This window comes from Melanotaenia boesemani, chromosome 6 (genome assembly GCF_017639745.1).
Source record: "Melanotaenia boesemani isolate fMelBoe1 chromosome 6, fMelBoe1.pri, whole genome shotgun sequence".
Classification (NCBI taxonomy): Eukaryota; Metazoa; Chordata; class Actinopteri; order Atheriniformes; family Melanotaeniidae; genus Melanotaenia; species Melanotaenia boesemani.
In genome coordinates, this window is record NC_055687.1 from 23,973,291 (window position 1) to 23,993,552 (window position 20,262).

General features: G+C 38.2%; 2 protein-coding genes across 6 annotated transcripts; both read left to right on the top strand.

The window, feature by feature from the left end:
• The first annotated feature begins 501 nt into the window (after positions 1–501).
• On the top strand, positions 502–9,246 carry LOC121641774 (protein tyrosine phosphatase type IVA 3). 3 transcript variants are annotated; one of them, XM_041988055.1, is made up of 7 exons: positions 502–857; positions 2,965–3,427; positions 4,565–4,702; positions 4,899–4,991; positions 5,096–5,226; positions 5,399–5,473; positions 8,210–9,246. In XM_041988055.1, exons 3-7 carry the CDS (start codon positions 4,607–4,609, stop codon positions 8,325–8,327), a joined length of 513 nt encoding a protein of 170 aa, XP_041843989.1. In that variant the 5' UTR covers positions 502–857; positions 2,965–3,427; positions 4,565–4,606; the 3' UTR covers positions 8,328–9,246. The 3 variants fall into 3 exon arrangements, with proteins under 3 accessions (XP_041843989.1, XP_041843990.1, XP_041843991.1); XM_041988056.1 differs by lacking the exon at positions 502–857 and adding an exon at positions 1,060–1,290; XM_041988057.1 differs by lacking the exon at positions 502–857 and adding an exon at positions 1,520–1,622.
• Positions 9,247–9,789: 543 nt separating this feature from the next.
• LOC121641772 (zinc finger protein ZFAT-like) lies at positions 9,790–20,212 on the top strand. Of its 3 annotated transcripts, none has more exons than XM_041988051.1 (24): positions 9,790–9,976; positions 10,387–10,545; positions 10,787–10,951; positions 11,215–11,343; positions 12,146–12,235; positions 12,333–12,455; positions 12,548–12,615; positions 13,499–13,557; positions 13,791–13,868; positions 14,159–14,307; positions 14,427–14,518; positions 14,828–14,976; positions 15,357–16,233; positions 16,436–16,562; positions 16,661–16,893; positions 17,061–17,142; positions 17,271–17,390; positions 18,069–18,242; positions 18,350–18,438; positions 18,773–18,911; positions 19,174–19,280; positions 19,370–19,457; positions 19,631–19,728; positions 19,804–20,212. In XM_041988051.1, exons 1-24 carry the CDS (start codon positions 9,958–9,960, stop codon positions 20,002–20,004), a joined length of 3,615 nt encoding a protein of 1,204 aa, XP_041843985.1. In that variant the 5' UTR covers positions 9,790–9,957; the 3' UTR covers positions 20,005–20,212. The 3 variants fall into 3 exon arrangements, with proteins under 3 accessions (XP_041843985.1, XP_041843987.1, XP_041843986.1); XM_041988053.1 differs by having other exon boundaries at positions 19,810–20,212; XM_041988052.1 differs by having other exon boundaries at positions 12,551–12,615.
• Positions 20,213–20,262: the final 50 nt, after the last annotated feature.

Genomic DNA, 20,262 nt, shown 5'->3' on the forward strand with positions numbered 1-20,262 from the left:
GTTGTGTGGTAACTTTACAGGATTAGCTGACACTGTAGATTAGCTACAAGAAAACAAACAAACTTTACACTATTGTCTCTTAGAGAGAAAGTTAATTCCATTAACTGAGACTCAACGAGTTTACTTGTCCAATCTGTCTGGTAGCTTAAAAGGCCATCTATTTTTAGATTTGAGGAGGAGAAGGGAGGGAAAACAGGAGCGGGTCCAGTCAGTGTGTTAGTGCAACAAATATTCAAGACACCAATTATTTTGCAAATTTGTAAAGAAACTTGATGTAATGAAAACGTTGCTCTTCATATATTTTGTACAGTATATGTGAAACATTAAGTAATCATTGGCACTGGGGAAAACAGCACCCCTTCTCTACTACTTAAAGGGTGGCGGCAGAAAAGACTAGTTGAAGTAGCTAAAGGAGAGGAGTAGGAGGACGGGTAGGAGGGGGAGGAGGTAGAGTTAGGCTCCTCTCCTCTCTTTCTAAGAGCATTAACTCTAGAGCTTTCTGGTGGTGACAGGACTGTCAGGGTCAGACGGCCCCCTCAGCCTGATTAGACCAGCTCACAGCAGATCCTCAGCCCAGCACACTGAACTGCAAGAACAGAGCGGAGCTACAAACTGGCACATGCTGCACGTTGCAGTGATTACTAGGCAGGCCAGAGGGGAAAGGGAGAGGTGTGTAGTTTAGATGTTTTAGTGGGGCAGAGCTACAGGTTGTTGCAGAAAGACTTTACCAACAAGACTGGACCAACAGTGACCTCTGCCCTTGTGGCAAAAAAAAAGACACTAAAAGCAGGTTGATTTTTACTTTGGGAGATGAACTTGATTTTATCCTAGTGGAGAGGACATCAAAGAGCCACGTGGTAAGGACAAACACATATGCTTTATTGTGGTGCCCTGCTATAACAAGTACTTTAACTTGATATGAAGGATGGAGTTGATGTGATAAATGAGGAATGTTTGTGAGAATTTCAGTAAACATTTATCTTGCTGCCAGAGATTACAATCAAGCTAATCACTGAAATTCCATGGAACTGGAAGACAGCACGGCACAGACAGGAGTGAACTAGCACCGGAGACAGTTGTTACCAGAAAAATTGGATGTGTCATAAAATTAGCCTCTAGTATAGATAGAGCTATAAATACAGCTGTAGGTATTTAGTGTCTACTGAGGTTTAGTATAACAGGCAGTCAGCTGGTTGTATGTCAGCACTCAAAGTTTTTGTGGGGCTGCTTCTCCTGCAGGACTTTAGTGCAGTCAGTGCTTTGTGGATTTCCCTGTCCAGCAGCCAAGAGGTAAGAGAGAAGCAACTCAAGCTTAGACATTTAGCGTGACTTCTTTTTCAGAGTGACTTGAGTGATTGAGTATCATTAAACCTCTTCCTTAAGTGTTTAACTGGAAGTCAGTAGCTCCTACAACTCCTGTAGTAGGATTTATCCTATTTAAACCTGTTACTTAAGCTTAGTGTTTTTCATTCAGCCTTACAGAGCAAGAACTTTAGAAAACCTTTGACTTCATAAGCTAGCTTTGAAATCACAGTAAGACTTATCTTTGAACTTCATGGTATCCTGACTCAGTCTGTGTTGAAGGATGCACCTTCTTTTACAAAATGCATTTAGGGATAATAGTGAGTAAAGGCTTTCATGTTCTCAGTGCTTGATGTGTTGCTTTTATGTAAGGTCACTCTGCTTTTGATGTCTGCTAACTGTTTAAAGTACCTGTGAGGAGTTAATACTTTGATTAATGTTGTCTGTTTTGTATTGGTGCCTGTTATATTGCCACATTAGTGCTTATCCTGTGTCTCATTTCTAAAATAAGGTTCTTCTATACCGATTATAGGCAGCACAGGATAAATTCCTAATTATAGTCCGTAAACATCCTGGTCCAACTATAGTCTTCTGGGAGAGTGGGTGTGTAAGTCTGTGTATTAGAGGTGACCACAGATTACCTCGGAGCTTTCCCTGGTAGTTTTTCTGAGTATTGAGCATGTGAGTGAGCTAAAGGTTACAATTTTCAGCTGTACTTCTAAATGGTCCCACTCTTTACCCCATCCTATGTAGTCATCATCCTGTTTTCTGTATTATTGAATAAGAATCTAATCAAATAAAAATCTAGTCTTTATGATACTTTTTCAGTTACTGAGTGTCAACTATAAGTTTTGTTATATTGCTTTTTTTTATAGCCTATAATGCACATAAAAGAACACACACATTATGAACTAGGGCATAATTCCTAGCAGTGCCCACTCTTCATGCTTTTGCAAATTTATAAGCACTGAAGGAAGCAAATCTGAATATTTTACAAATACATTGAACCAAATGTAATTTTAAAAGTTAAAACAATGTCCAAAACATTCCACTACAAATCATCAAGTAGGTCAGAGATAAAATTTCACTTGCTGAGCCCCAGCTAATTTTGTAGATGTTAAAACTTTAAATGTTCTGATGTTCACTTCAAATTAAATTTAATTAGGTTGATATTGTGCAGATGTCTTACATTTTTTGCTTATGATTACTCTGTTTAGTTTACCCAGCTTTGTTGCCCATCAAGTGTTTTTAAGAACACTAAATGTTTGTGTAGATATTAGTGGTTTTGAATATCGGCATTAGCTAAGATCTTAATATATAGCAATGATATATTGGAAAATTTCCCACAACCCTAAATTGGACTAAGTGGTATAGAAAATGGATGGATGGATATTTTTAAATTAATTTTAAATAATAACACTGGCTCAAAAAAATTACATGTTTACTGAAATCTTTAGTAATATGAAGGCTGAATTGCACTTAATTCAGTGTAAAATATTCAAACTTTGTCTCATGCACCATGCTTTAACTGTGTCATGAGTGTTGTTATTAATTAATTAAAGATTTTCTTTTGTAGCTGTTATGTGGAAATCTTATTTGTAACATTTTGTCTACTCATTAAACTGAATATTGAATTTTTCTTGCATGTCATTTGTGTTGTAGATCCACTGGTTGATGGAGTTTGTGCGGCAGAGTGGTGACTACTGCCACGCTCAACACATTTAGACCCTGTGTAGGATGATGCTACATCATGCAGTCCTGGGGCCATGACCTTTGAAAAACCACTGGCCTTTGCCCTCTGGACCTGCCAGCTCATGGGGTAGCATAGTGGAGCAGTGACACTGAACGCCAACTGAAGAGAAAAGGAAAGAGAGAGTGACTGAGAGAGAGAGACAAAGAAAGACAAGATCAGTGAAAATCACTGGGAAAAAAGGAGCTGATACTCTTTAGCCTCCTGGACTATAGGATACAATCAACAGATGGGATAACAGTTAACCAACAACAAGGCCTCAGAACTTGGAAAATTAATTAAATCATTAGAAGAAGACAAGAATCTTGGTCTTACCTGGAGATTAATCTGTGTTGCTGAAGACAGATCCACTATCTGCTGCAGCTGGAACTAAAGGTGAGGGGTGACTGGTTATCAGATCAAGACTAAATATGGTGATGCACAAACTCTTTGACCATACATTGTCTGTTGTGGTATATATACACTATACACACACACACACACACACACACACATATATATATATATATATATATATATATTAGTGTCCCCATGTTTCCCCCACAAAAGACTGATCTATAATCATAAATTATATAAGACCAGATACCAAACCAGAAGGTTTGGCATTCTCTCAAATAAATAACACCAGGCTGTGGTAGAGTAGAATTATTATAGCATTTGCATAAAGTCAAAACATAATATCATAAATGAAATTCTAACAGCAGCCATTTTGACTCATACAAGCAGTTAAAGCACAGGTGCAACAAACTGCATGGATCCCTCCCAGCGAGTCATGGGGGAGAGAGAATACTATACTGTAGCAGACCGTAAACCAGCTAACCTAAATGCAATGTAGGTAAAATCACATGCTTTCCATACACTGATGGGCCATTATGTATTTGTCAGAACCGTAGAAGTCAGATGTCAGGAAAGTGTAATCTGCATACATAGATCAAAGGTCTAATTAAAAGGGAAAAAAAGAACCTGTGAGGGTTCACTGTAGATGCTACACATCTACTTTATTGGCAGTATTACAATGTTTTTATTGCTGTTGTCACATAGATAACTTTTCTTGTTTCCACTGTGAATTATTTGCTTCTAAATATTTCTAACCAAAATTATATCTTTTTGGAACTGAGCATGTTTTTTATGCTGAAACAATTAGCTTATTAGCTTAACATAGAGGATACAGGCAGGGGACGGTAACTGCTGTGGCAACACACAGGCTGACATTAATAGCTACTTATCACATCATCTTTGTTTTTTTTTAAACCCCACATGAAAAACAAGTGAAAAAGAACGTTTTATCACTTCCAGTCCTTATGCTAAGCTAAGCTAACTTCCTGCTTGAAAGCTACAGCCAATTCATATACAGACCTACAAAAGTTTACTGGCTAAAATGTTTAACCCCTACCTGAAGACTGTAATATGCTTCAAATATAGCTCAGATATTTGAGATCAGACAGTTTATGAGCAGAACATCTCTACTTGACTTTGAGTTGTGGCCTAACAAATTCATGTTCACTTACAAAGGTCAAAGCTTCACCCGGGGGGTCAAAGGTTACACTAGCCGCCATGAACCGTCCAGCTCCAGTGGAACTGTGCCACAGAAACATGAGATTCCTCATCACACACAACCCCACAGACAGCACACTCAGCTCCTTCATAGAGGTAAGAAACACACGTTCTTAGAGAGCAGTGCACTAAAGATCTTTGTGAAGTTAAGACATACATACAAAAAGCAAACCTGATACTGAATAACTGATTTCTCCTTCTCATGAGTAATAAAATGGGGGAGGGGGGAGTACACATTTTATCTATACAACCTTTTAACGTAAGGTAATATTGGTCATGTTGCCTTTTTCAGGACTTAAAGCGGTATGGGGTCACAACCGTGGTGCGAGTGTGTGACATCACCTATGACAAAACATCAATTGAGAAAGACGGCATTACTGTAGTGGTAAGGATATAACTGCTAGAGATTTACATTAAAACATTGTCACTCTATTAGAAAAATGATAATATACAAAACACCCAATAATATGTTTGTGGCCTCTCATATAGGATTGGCCGTTTGATGACGGAGCCCCACCACCAAGTAAGCTGGTTGATGATTGGTTGAGTCTGCTGAAGAAGAAGTTTCAGGAGGACCCAGGAAGCTGTGTGGCTGTTCACTGTGTAGCTGGACTGGGAAGGTACCAGACACTTTACATATAACCCTTAAAAAGATGGAAGATGGAGGAAGTCTTAAGCAAATATATGGGCACATAAGATTAACTAAACCTTTAAATGGTGATGAATGCTGAAAAATACATATAAACTATCTCAACAGTCAGCATGACTCACAATTTGCATGTATGCATACAGGGCTCCTGTGCTGGTTGCTTTGGCTCTAATAGAAAGTGGGATGAAGTATGAAGATGCTATTCAACTCATCAGACAGTAAGTGCATTTATATACATTACAACAATCCTGTATGAGATTTATTTATTTTCAGTACAGAAAAAAAAAGAAAACAAATATAATGGAGTAAAATCATGTGAGCTTAAAATATAATTGAACCTTTTCACAAGATATTATACAACAAGGAACATACACACGTGGACAAAATTGTTTGTACCATTCGGTTAATGAAAGAAAAACTCACAATGGTCACAGAAATAACTTGAATCTGATAAAAGTAATAATAAATAAAAAAAATTCTATTAAATTTAACCAATGAAAGTCAGACATTGCTTTTCAACCATGCCTCAAGAGAATTATTTAAAAAAATAAACTCATGAAACAGGCCTGTACAAAAATTATGGTACCCCTAGAAAAAACTGAAAATAATATGACCAAAGGGACATGTTAGTCCAAGGTGTGTCCACTCATTAGCATCACAGGTGTCTACAATCTTGTAATCAGTCAGTGGGCCTATATAAAGGGCTACAGGTAGTCACTGTGCTGTTTGGTGACATGGTGTGTACCACACTCAACATGGACATGAGGAAGCAAAGGAAAGAGTTGTCTTAGGAGATTAGAAAGAAAATTATAGACATTCATGTTAAAGGTAAAGGTTATAAGACCATCTCCAAGCAGCTAGATGTTCCTGTGACTACAGTTGCACATATTATTCAGAAATGTAAGATCCATGGGACTGTAGCCATCCTCCCTGAACGTGGCTGCAGGAGGAAAATTGATGACAAATCAAAGAGACGGATAATACGAATGGTAACAAAAGAGCCCAGAAAAACTTCTAAAGACATTAAAGGTGAACTTCAAGCTGAAGGAACATCAGTGTCAGATCGCACCATCTGTCGTCGTTCGAGCCAAAGTGGACTTAATGGGAGACGACCAAGGAGGACACCATTGTTGAAAACAAATCATAAAAAGCCAAATTGGAATTTGCCAAACTACATATTAACAAGCCACAAATCTTCTGGGAGAATGTCCTATGGACAGATGAGACAAAAATGGAACTTTTTGCCAAGGCACATCAGCTCTATGTTTACAGACGGAAAAATGAAGCATATCAAGAAAAGAACACTGTCCCTACTGTGAAACATGGAGGAGGCTCTGTTATGTTCTGGGGCTGCTTTGCTGCATCTGGCACAGGGTGTCTTGAATCTGTGCAGGTACAATGAAATCTCAAGACTATCAAGGGATTCTAGAGAGAAATGTGCTGGCCAGTGTCAGAAAGCTTAGTCTCAGTAGAAGGTCATGGGTCTTGCAACAGGACAATGACCCAAAACACAGCTAAAGACACCCAAGAATGGCTAAGAAGAAAACATTTGACTATTCTAAAGTGGCCTTCTATGAGCCCTGACCTAAATCCTATTGAGCATCTTTGGAAGGAGCTGAAACATGCCGTCTGTCTGACTTTCATTGGTTAAATTTTTTTAATTTATTACTTTTGTCAGATTCAAGTTATTTCTGTGACCATTGTTAGTTTTTCTTTAGCTGAGGGGTACCAACAATTTTGTCCATGTGTCTTCACTTCACAGTTCCGGTAAATTGTCCCAGTAGTTCTTACATAATAGATGGCAGAACGACTGACAAAGGCAACAATGCACGATGCACTTTGGAAAAGGAACAATGTATTTACATATTTATCTGTATTTTAAATCTGTACATACTCTACATAAAGTGAAACAGCATAAAAGTTTTGCATTATTTAAAACCATTTACACTACAACACAATATATGTATTCATGCATGACTGTTTTGTTTTAACTGATGTATTATAACTTAAGTCTGAGCCGATTCTCCTAACTTTTCCTAATTTACACTGTACTGAAGGCTTATTATGACAAACCAGTTCTTCTGTTGCAACTTAAACCATTTGTAAAATGTTAAGATAGTGAATGTTTGTATTACATATATCTTTAAAAAAATGGTGAGTCAGACGTAGCGGTGATTTGTATTTTTGCAGTATTTATCACCAGGCCTGAGAACTTTATTTATTTACCATCCTGCTCTCCAACAGTCCCTTGCCAAGAGCTTCATCTATCAGTGTGCTTGTTTCATTTCACTATTTGTCCTTCAAGATGTTTTACTCTTAGACTGCCTAAAAGAGCAATACATTCATAGGAAGCTCTACTTCCTCCTGTCATGATGCACTGAAGGCTGATTAGATGTTGTAGTAACTCACTATCCCATTGAGAGACATAATGTGGTTTAATATGTAAGTAAACGGCTGTCACCAGCTGGTTAGCTTATGGTTAGCAACACAATACACAGACATCCATATATGACAAATCTATTACTTTTAACAAGGAAACACATAATGAACATCCACCAATCAGTCACATTAAAACCACTGACAGGACAAATATCTTCTTACTGTCTAATATTATATATGTGCAGCAATGGCATGAGAGGTTGTACTTGTGAAAGATGTAGACCAAGGGAAAGCATACAGAGTAAGAACAAAACTGGTCCCATAATTGATCGATGTTGATGTTACTTTGGTGGATATCACCCAACTATTTAGCAACCAGTATTAATGTTATTGATAATCAATGCTATAAAAACCACAGAAGTACATAAAGAGACAGAGATGCTATCATGAAGCTTTTTCTTTTAAATCAATAGTATGGTAATGGTTGAAAAAGGTGGTGAATGTCTATTAGACCTTTGAGGATATTTAAAGGAAGCTAACACTGATTTCCATCACACAATGTTTGTGTATTTCAGGAAGCGGCGTGGAGCCATCAACAGCAAACAGCTAACCTACTTGGAGAAATATCGATCGAAGCACAGACTCCGTTTCAAAGACTCTCATACGCACAAGAACAAGTGTTGCACCATGTGAAAACACACACATTATGACACATTCACACACACATTCAAAAACCGTGCACCCTTTAACCAATGTCTCAGGAACAACTGTAAAAGCCCTGTGATGCTATCACAAACAGTGAAATACAAACGCTTTATGAGGCCATCCCTGAAATGTTCTTTGAAGTATTCTGTTTTTATTGATTTCTTGTATTTTAATGATTGAGACGAATAAATACCAGCATGAGACATTCAGCATTGTGATGGGACATCAATAAATATATGTTATGTGAGTCTGATTGTTTCCAATTATGGCTGCTGACTAGACTTCAACACTTCAAACCTGTTAAGTATGTTAAAATGTTCATTTTTCATATTTGTGTCCTCAGAAACATTTAAACAGTTCTGAGACAACTAAAACAGCTGATCACATTCAACTTAAAAACTGATTTTATGCAAATACAATCCTATTTACATTTTCAAGCACATATTTTGCCCGAGTTTACTACACTTGTATTTTTCCTGAATGATGCATGTGCACAACTGCTTCTGCCAGTTATTTAAAAAAAATATATTTATATATATTTTTTGCTGATGCACTTTTTATGTTTAAATAGGTTGCTTGTGGTAGTATCATATAAGTCATTTTCAGCCTGATCTGGCATCTTGAACAACAATTTCTGAGCAAAAATATTAACATGGTAATGCAAAATCAAAGTAAAAAGAAGCAAATGAAAGAAATGAAGATGGCAGACAGGTTTGTTCATACATTATATGCATTGGTTTGTTTGAGTGTGTGTTTGTGTATGGGGGGGGCTGGTAGTCTTTAGATGTTGGATTATTGGGACTGTCCTCAACTGGCACTTTTTTAAATGTAAAAGAAAAAAAAAAGCTGTAAATGTATGTATCTCTGTACATTTTTGCATTGTTTATTAAAGTTTTTTGTCAACATACCTAATACTATCCTCATGTGTTGTTTCTGTGAAAAATAATTTCATTTTTTTGCCCCCTTAAGTAAAAATGAAGAAATCATTCAGTTAGAAAAATTGTTTTAAAAGCTTATTTATATGATTTCATAGCTGACTTGACTTAAATTTCTTCATCTAAATGTCTGTGTAACTTAACTGTAGTCTCTTCCAATAAAGTTGAGTGCACAGTCATTTGCATTTCACATGCTGACATACGCTAGTCTTAAACTATGAATGTGTAAATGCTTGACTGTAATGCCACCTTGAACAAGACTAAGACTTCAAGAAAGGTAATTCAACCTGTCAGTCATAATCTTGAGACTTAACTACAAATCACACGGGAAGAAATAGCCCTTTTTTTTAACCCTATACCTTTTCAGTATATACGTCTGAATGCGATAACAAACAAAAAAAAAAATAAATAAATAATGATAAAAATAAAACATGTTTTAGTATTGTAGTTGTATTACTGTCCTCCCGCCGCTGAGGGGCGCTGTTTGTCACAGCGCCAATGGTATGATCTGGTTTATTATTTCCGCTTGCTGCAAGGTCTTGTGTCGCAGATTCGACAGAAATTTTGGCATTTGTAAAGTAAAATTTGACTTTAAATCTTGATTCCGTGGTTATATTTGTCTATATGGTAACTCAAACTCATAGATAAGTTTGTTTATTTCGTTTCTTTAAACGTGGGGGGAAATGGATGCAGAAAATACAGGTAAGAAGTTTGGCTAGTTTCAACTCGAATATGTTTGTCGGATCCTAAAGTTATCTCAATCAAAACAAATAAACATGCAAATTTTAAAACCGGTTAAAGCGCATACTTTGCTCACTTGAATAATTTTCTGCAGACTCTAGACTAGCAACAAAAGATTTCGCTGTTAGAATACAAATAGCTACGGAGTACATGCAGTTATGTCGACTTTGCATATTGGTCCAACTATAGAGAGCTAAATTAAGCGAGTTTTGAGACTTTAAATCTTATCTAGAGGACTAGAGGAAGCAGTGGTTCATCAATCATTATATATTCGTGACTGGGTAGTAACGTAGTCTAATACTTGCATAATACATACTTGAACAATTCATTGGCCTCTCTACTTGTTGCCTTTTATCTCCCTGTCTCTCCAGCTGGTTCTGTGTTCATGTGTCGTATGTGCAACCTCTTCTCTCCGAGTCGCTCACAGCTGCTGGCTCATTGCTCTCAGCTGCACCCGCAGCACGAGCCTCCAAATGACATCATCATTGCACTGCAGCCCCTTGTAGCAAATCCTGTGGAGAAGCTGGCAGGTAAGGGTAGCATGAAATTTCTAGCATTACTGTCATAAAACGCTTATCTGCAAATGTACACAAGAAGTTATGTCTCCATCAGCATTACTCCATTCCTCAGTTCAAGGATAAAATGCTACTTAATGTTGGGTGACAAGTTGTATTGTACTCAAGCACCATAAAATTTAATGGGCAAAGCTTTTCATAAGACAACTTAGATGCAAAATAATTGTTTTTGTTTGTTGTTTTTACTGGTTCACAGAGGGCCCAGTTAAACGAAAACGTGGACGACCAAAAGGCTCTACAAAGAAGAGGCATATGGATTTGACAGAAAGCGCGACCACTGCCACTCACTCTCCAGAAGATCAATTTAAAAGCAAAGAAATAAAGCATAAGGAAGGAGACCAACAGTGCAGCTCAGTTCAAGGTAGTATAGTTGTCATTTATGCTATGCAACTCAGAACCCTTTTTGTTTCTGTGTTTACCCCACAGTTTTATTCATTTTAACTTTTTAAACTCCCTTCACATATTACTGCTAAAAGTATGGTCTTTTTTGTTTTTCTGGTTTATTGTCACTGACATGTTGTGTCGACTCTACTGTGTGTTAGTCAGTTTTTATTTTTTTTTGCCAAACAAGAAGACAGCATGTTTTTACCACATTCTGAGTGATTTGTTTTCCCCTTTCCTTAGATGAAAATCAAGATGGGATTTTCGAGTTAGAATGCAGAAACTGCCATCGCTCCTTTTGCAACAGACGACAGATCCTGAAGCACATTTGCCACAGAGAAGAGGATGAAGAGGAGGATGACAGGGAGAATAGTAAGGAGAGGGCACACATGAGAAAATGCTAGCAATATGCAAATTAATATGTGCTATCGGTGCTTCTATTGAGCAGTAACTGGTCTAGTGGCTCTCTGGTCTTCTCTGTGTTTGCTCCTCTCCATCTCCTGTTGTTCCATGAATCATGACAGCTGAAAGGTGATCAGCTGATCGGCTTTTCTGTTTCTCGTACTGTCTCTCTTGTAGCATTTGTTTATTGTTCAGGTGAGAAGGAGGAAGCTAGAGGTTCATGGTTCATACCAGCACATATTTACCCCCAAGTATTGTTTTTGTCAGGATCCTTCTCAAACACAGTAGTTGACAGGTGGTAGAAAGGATTTATACTTCAGCTATGCAGGGGCGGGCCTAGAAAACTTTTGAAGGGGGGCCAGGCAGGAGCACTGGCCAGGGAAAGGGGGGCACAAATGAGACCTTTTTGTTTTTAGCCAGATCATCAGTTTTATCAGAGTTTCGTCATCAATATCAGCTGTTTAACTTCAGTTGTCAACATTTGGTGGTTTTATGACAGATATTATCAACATGTGATAATGTGTAGATGGTTGGTGAGATGCACATTACATGGTGCATTTACTGACCCTTGGATATCTGATGTTTACCCGAGGGAAAGTCAGTTAACCCCAAATTTCTGTATGTATTGGTTTGCAGTAAAAATGGGCAAATTTTTGAAAAATAGGCATAGTGATTAATCGTAATGGTGATTATTCATGATTCAAAATTTTAATCATTTGACAACTCTTAATAAATAAACATATATTTGTGTAACAGACTCAATCATTTTCAGGAATTATCTATGGAAGAAAAGAGAGCGGGGGTTTAGAAAATTTGGAATCAAAACAAAATTCAGCAGGACCAGGACTCAGAAAAGAAAAATGTAAGTTTAAAATCTGGATGTGGTCTCTTAAGAATGAACATTTACCAGAGCAGACTCCTGTTGTCTTCTCTGAATATAATGTTTTTTCCCTGTGTAGATGTGAGCAACTTTAGACCATCAAGAACCAACCGAAGTCATGTCTCCAATAAAGGAGGCCTAACAGCAGGACCCAAGAAACCTGTCATCAGTGTAGTTCTGAAAGAAGATGAAACACTTCCTGGTCAGTAAAAAAGTTTTTTTTTTTTGTGGTAATTATTACATCTTGGCTAAAAGCTTACATTTAAAAAACAAAATATGTTGCTATAAATTCAGCAGGCGTTTCCAAAATGATTCCCATAGAAGACAGTTCAGCAGAAACAGCGTCTGCAGCTCAGCCTCAGGTAAGAAAAGGTTCAGTTGAAGGGTAAGTTCACCCAAGTTTATAACATATCAGGCAGTTAAATTTAACAAATGTTTTTTAAATCTGCTTGACATTTCTGCTTCCATTACAATATATACCTTAATTTATGTTGTGCAGCAACACATATTTTTCAGGAACAGTTTCAGTTATAAAAATCCTGTTTCCACTGAGCAGCTCAATGCGGGATGGTGTGGTCCGGTACGCTATTTTGTGTGTTTCCATTATTACACAGCGTTGCTGTGCGGTTCATGGTTCAGTTGGACATTGGAAAGATAAAAGGAAAAGGATGCCTGCAAACAACAGTAAGATCTGGTCGTACAATGTAGCATGTATCGTTTGTACAAAGAACCAAAAACCAAGCAGAACAAAAGCAAGCTGCTTATTGGCCTTCATTGTTGTTTGTTGCGTCACATTTGATGATGTTGTACTACTATGACGACACGGTCGGCATTTAGTCTAAACCCCGCATGCCCAGTGGCGGTCCAACTTGCAGTGGGAACACTCACCTGAATCGCCTGGACCATTCTAAAACTTTCTATACTGGCCCGGATCGAACCGCTCAGTGGAAACAGGGCTTTAGTACACTTTAAGAAACACATTATATTTTGACATCTTACTGCTCAAGCAACATATTTGACAGTATACTCGTTATAATAAACTGATCTACCTGAAAATGTATTTTATTTAAAAATTGTGCAGTATGTAATTTTGGTATTTCTTTTATTTTTCTAATGAGTAAAATAATTGTGATTCTGGGATGAAATATTGCAGATGTTATTTGTTTGTTTTCCATCGTAATTTTTTTCTAATCTAAAACCCCAATATTTTATGGTTATTTTTGTTTAATGTTTTTGGGTCTTTAGCGAGCTGGTAGTGAAGCCACTCCCTGTGAAAATGACCCTACAACAGACCAGGAGCAAAGGTAGGAATTTTCCTTCAGCATGTTAACGCTGTATATATATATATATATATATATATATATATATATATATATATATATAAAGAAAATCCAAGATTTATGATTACAAAACTAAACACTGAAGCAAAACACTTGTAATCTGTATGCTAAAACAATGTTTTCAGTCTCTGGTTGTAGCAGTGTGACCTGTTTATGTCGTTGTTTGCTGAGCTGATGGTCTTGTTTTCTGCTGCAAGCTCCAGCTTGTCCTCTACAACAACAGCTGCCGCCAGCAAAGGCTTCCAGGAATATTCTATCAAACAAGACTCCACTAAGTACTATACATATTTAAGATTTTTTCATTTCACTTTGCAATGATTGTAGCTTTCATGGTGAAGTTTATGTGAATATTTAGTCTAATCCACCAGTAAATTATTGTTTTCAATTTATAAGTTTGTGAGTTGTTTGTGTGTTGTAAAACCTATTTACTGTAGGGCATGAGGCCAGTTGAAGAGTTAATATATACTTATTACATGTTAACAACACCCTCTATCATCATATATATAGCAGGAGCAATTATATTAGTTGACAAATGAGGATAATATTGCCACTTCCTGTCTTCCAGTTTACTTCAGGGTCAGTTGAAGATCTTTGCCTGTGAGTTCTGTAATAAGATCTTTAAGTTCAGACACTCACTGGTTGCACATCTCAGGACACACACCCAGGAAAAACCATTTCAGTGCCCGCACTGTGACTATGCATCAGCCATCAAAGGTAAATACTGCCTCAGTGTGGGAATAAAGAAGAAACACTTTTCTGCTCTTTGTGCTTGAGACAGTGTAATGAAAAGAGAGTGTGTGGTATTTCTGACTTGCATAATTTTCTCTTTAAAGCCAACCTGAATGTTCACCTGAGGAAGCACACAGGAGAGAAGTTCAGCTGTCAGCACTGCCCTTTCAGCTGCCTCAGCCCAGGACACCTCAAGGTTTTGTTATGAATTCATCAGTTTAAATAGCATTAACAAAACTCTTCAAGATACCACATCCGCTCATCTTAATATACATGTGTTGTTTTTTATTATATGTTATTACACATCTTCAAACTGCAGTAAACCAGTCCTTTCATTTTATAGTTTACATCTCCTTTGTACAGTTTTGAACTGTTCTGTGCCCCCCCACATGTGATTCTTTTTTATCATATTCCAACTTCTATCTTTTTGTCTCTATTCATTTTCATGATGTAATTTAGATACCGAGTGTGAAGCTACACTCTTACTCTGTTTGTGATCGTGCAGGTCCACATAGAGCGAGTCCATCTGAAGATGAAGCAGCACTGCAGCTTCTGTGACAAAAAGTACTCTGACGTGAAGAACTTGCTGAAACACATAGAGAAGCAGCATAACCTCAAAGACCCTAAAGTTTACCAGAACTACCAGCAGCTGAGGTTTGATCCACAGCAGAGGTTTTCTAGCTGTGAGACTTTCTTTCTGAGGGGGTGTGATGAAAACAGACAGATGCATGCTAGTATTCTGAAAGCCACAAGAATATATTTAGTGTAGTTTGACTGATTTGACCTACATTTGTATTGATATTGATACTGCCTTTATGAGTCTTATGCCAGTCTCTGAAATCTGAATCTGAAATCCAATGCTAACTGTCTGGCTCTGTGGCATCTTAGTATATTTTTAAGGATGGTGATGATAGGGCTTAGGGGTATGTATTTGACTCACTTAAATTTGAGGAGGGCTCTATAGTGTCATAAATATTAATCTAATCATTTAACTCTTAACACACCTTTCTAATCTATTTCTCCTCCAAATCCAGCTTGAAGACTCGTCAGGGCCTCAGACAACTCCTGTACTGCTGTCCCACTTGTAATCGATGCTTCAAAAACCAGCTGGAGCGTGAGCGCCACATGTTGATCCATGGGCCTCAGCGCCCCTTCGCCTGCCGGCTCTGTGACCATGCTGCAACTCAGATGGCTGCTCTTGCTGCCCACGTCAGGAAGCACCTCTTCATCTACATTTGCTGTACATGCAATGAGAAGTTGGTCAGCTCACAGAGACTGAAGAGTCACCTGGAAGAGACTCACCCTGAGCTGAACCAAGAGCAGGCCTTCACCGATTCCATCAACATCAGTTTCTATCTGACTCCACCTGAGGGAGGTAGAGGAAGGGAGGAGGTGGAGGACACAGAAAGAGGAGCGATGGAAAAGCAAGACAGGATGACTGAGGAGGATGGAAGAAGTTGTACTGGAGAAGAACAGTGGCAAAATGGGGCTGAAAAGCAGCTGAGGGAAGAGAGGGCACAAGAAAAGGAAAAGTTGGAGGAAGAACAAGTTAAATCTCAGGACAGAATTGTAGAAGACGTGCAGGTGATAGCAAAGGAGGGTGGAAAAGAAATCGATTTAAAAGATGGAGGAGGAGCTGAGGAGGAGTTAAACAATACTACAGCATGCACCTCTGCAGCTGGAAGGCTTGAAGAGAGCACACACACCTCAATATCACCAAAGAGCAGTGACTCACTCATGAAAGACAAAACTCAAGACAACACACACATGCCAGATGTGAACACATCATCAGCACAAAACACACACACATCTTTATTATCAGGAAACACACACTTGTCTGACTTGAGCACAAACACGCTTTCCTCATCAGATGATGGAGTAGATGGTAGGAAAACTCCACTTTCAGAAAAGGTAAATTTAGAGCTAAAAATGACTTTTTTTTGGTTTCAGACAATAATTTACAACTCTGGTATTTCTGTTATTACATAGAAATGTGCTCATTTTGACACCAGCAGATGAGTTGTATTGTTCATATAGAACTTATTTCTTAATTTATTATCTGTAGTTGTGTGTTCTGTGTAGTTTGACTGTGATGATTGTCCTCATTTGGCAGGTATCTGAGGTTGTCCATCAGAGTGCGTTCCAGCAGGTGTTTAAATCGCTTCAGAAAACTCAGCTCGATATGGAGACTTTCTACAGACTCAGAAAAATTTATGGAGACCTGGAATGTCAATACTGTGGTGAGATGATGCCCTTCGCTCAAGTTTTACTTTTCCTTAAATTTATTTTCAGTTTTTTTTATCGGCTGCTTTTAATCACTTTTTTTTTTTTTTCTTAGGTAAACTGTTCTGGTACAAGGTCCATTTTAATGTCCATGTACGCACACACACCAAGGAGCATTTGCATTACTGTTCAAAGTGTAGCTATTCTTCTATCACCAAAAGCTCTTTGAAGCGGCATCAGATCCAGAAGCACAGCGGCTTGCTGCTGCCTTGTTCCAGCCCCGGCTGTAAATACACCACACCTGACAAGTACAAACTTCAAACTCATGTGAGGATGCAACACGAAAAGGTAACCAGCCTCAGGACATTTTCTGTGGTACAAATATACTGCAAATACTTGGTGCCATTGCACTATGACTGTGATATGTGTCAGCTGAAAGTGTATTTGAGTAAAAAATAATATTTTAATAGTAATAGGTAATAATTTTGAAGTCTCACTCTTGTTTATGTTTACAGGGAAGCAGTGTGGCCTGTCCTGTCTGCCATCACAGTTATCCAGAGCACAGACTAAACCATCACATGAAATCATCCCACCCAGGTAAAAAAAAAACACACACACAGTAATGTTTGCTCTCTAGAAGTCATTTCAAACCAGTATTGTAAAATCTGTATGAACAGTTCCTATTTTTCCATGTTGTGTTCTTCTGCATGTTTTGTTTTTTAAAGACAAATTGCCTGTGAGAGGTAAGGGACTGATGGTGCAGCGTGCTGAGAAATGCCCTTACTGTGACTCCTACTTCCTAAAGAACAGCAGTGACTTTCAGCAGCACATCTGGGCGCATCAAGGTGTGGTATCACTTTGCAGCAAACTTAGACAAACACACACAGACACAACATGAGCCTATTGTTCTGCACTAAGCCTGACTTTATCATTACGTATTTATACAGGTTTTGTTGGAGCAAACTATTTTATTGTCCAAGTGGGATACTGGATTTCCTTTGCAACACTTTTTTGTTTCTTCAGCATATTCAACATAATGTTTGCAGTTCTTCGTTTATTCTCTTCTGAGATTTTTGAGACTGTAAACAACCTCAGCTACAGCATCTGTGCAGTACACTGGCTTCATCATTTCTCTCCACATGTTCTCCTCCACGTCACTGCTTCAAACCCTTGATTGATGAGTTTTTCTACCTTGCACAGGCAGAAATCCTGCACAGGTGTTGATGAAGGTTGTAAAGGATCGTTTGTAGTGCTGCTTTATTGGGCTGTTTTTCCCATCAGCAGCAGTTTACCAGCTCACTGATGACTGTGCCCATACATCAGTCAACCATAGAAAAGTTTGCCCACAAGTATCATTACAAAACATCATCATAAAACATATCAGTGTTTTTATTCCCGAAAGTCCTCAAGCACATTCATTCATTTACAACTTTTTGTTTTTGCACAGTAGATATTTACTTGCCTCTGCTAAGCTACCGGTGATCTGTTTGATCTGAAAGTATGTTCATTCCTGTGTGTGTCAGGTTTGAAGCCGTACCGCTGCAGTATGTGTGACTACACAGGTCGCAGTCGGAGTAACTTGAAGACTCACATGAACCGACACAATGTAGAGAGACATCACCTGTGTGATCTGTGTGGTAAAAAGTTCAAATCTAAACTCACGTTGAAAAGCCACAGACTGAGCCACATGGGTGAAGGTACATGAAGTGATTTATTTGTTACTGTCATAAGTCTAGTGATAGAAAAGCAGAGACATGATCAAGCAGTTATGAACATAAATGTCAGTGATTCTTTGTCTGTCCAGGGAAGCGTTTTCAGTGTTCAGAGTGCGACTTCTCTTCTGTCTTTAAACCTTACTTACTCAGACACATGGAGCAACACGCTAAATTTAAGGTCAGAATACTCACTTCCACATCCACAATGTATGTCATATTGCTGTACTGTATCTATATAATGACAAATCACCCCCCAAAAATTCCCAGTTAAATTAGTTTTTGTGTAAAATTATTTCTTAACATTTTTTGCTGTGTCACAGGGCCATTGCAAATTTCAACCATAGATAGGTAATTTGGTCTTATTTATGTTGCTAGGACACATGTATAACTCGTTTTCTATTGTTTTGGCTAAAATTTAAAAGGAGTAGTTGTAGTTCAGAGTGCTAACCTAACCTTGTTTCTTGTCTCAGTTTATTTATTTCCATTCTCTTGGTGTGTGCTTGTGTTTGCAGCCATTTCGCTGTGCTCACTGCCACTACTCCTGTAACATTGCTGGTGCTCTGAAGCGCCACTACAACATGAAGCACCCAGATCAGATGTATGAGAATGCCGGACCTGGATTGCCTAACTCTGACACTCTGAAACAGCAAGGTCTAAATCTGCTCTCCCCCTGCCACATCCAGAAACCTATCACGTTTTCTAAAGTAACATTTAACTGTATCAGTACAAAACTACTTTAAAAAAAAATCAAGGGATGACCAGATGAGATAGATAAATAAATCAGACCTGAAAGGTCTGTACCTGTACTTTCTGCCATGAACTAGACTAGAAAGACAAGAAAATGTGGAGTTGTACTTAACATTTGTGATGAGAGTAATCTAACCAACTGTAGCTTTCATGTGCCTGTGTTTAGGTGGTATGAAATGTCCTGAGTGTGAGTTTGTTTATGGAACAAAGTGGGAGCTAAATCGTCACTTGAAGAGCAAACACAGTCTGAAAGTGGTAGAAGGCACGTTGGAGGTAAATAATACACTGAAAAAAAGCTGGCAGCTTAACCGTGACAAAGACAGTGCTTTGATAAAGTCTCTGTTCCATGCATGAATATGCAGGTGGCTGAGGAAGTCGAGGCACCGTATATGTCTGTAGAAGATGAAGAGCATCTGGCAGAAGCTTCTTTGGCAGTCCTGGAGGACAACGGTAACAAGAGTGATAAGTGCAAATCATACTGTTAATAAACTGACTTGGACCACTTTGTGTTCTTGCCCAGATAACTGGAGAGTTGTTGCTTATGGCTATCTCTGTTTACACCTATGTTATGTGTGCACTACAGTATGTAATGTGAATATAATTGTTGGTCCTTTTCCATTCAGTCAATATCCAGCAGATAACTGAATTTAGCTCAGAGACTCAGGACGCTGTCACCTCCATGGTTGCCATGGCTCCAGGCACTGTGACTGTAGTACAGCAGGTAAATTAAATCACATTGCCTTCTCAGTAACTGATGAGTGTTTGGTTAAATGCTGATGCTGAGCTGTGGCTGAAGTTACAGGTGGCTGAAGAGCAAGAAGTCGGTGACTGCAGTGACCAGCTGATGGTGGTGAACTCAGAAGGAGGTCTGGAAGGTGACCAGGTGATGGTGGTGGAAGAGGCACATGGTCTGGAGGCGCTGACAGTCTTGACTCAGGGGGAAGACATGCACCACTACATTGTTTATGTGCAGGAACAAACTGTTGAGATTAATTAGCTATATAAGCACTTCAACATCATGTTACAATAATTAATACAATCATAATTTAATGAATGTTTATTTTATCAAGATCAAGATTTTTCTCCATGAGAATAAGTTTTGAATCACATGGGAATTATGTAAACATGAAGAGCAATGCATGTAAGTCTGTGGAAAATTTTATAATAACTATATTTAAATAAATTTCAAGTACTACACTGTTTAATTCACTGAAATGTCTTCATTTTTTTCAGATAAAGTAAGAATGTTTTTGTT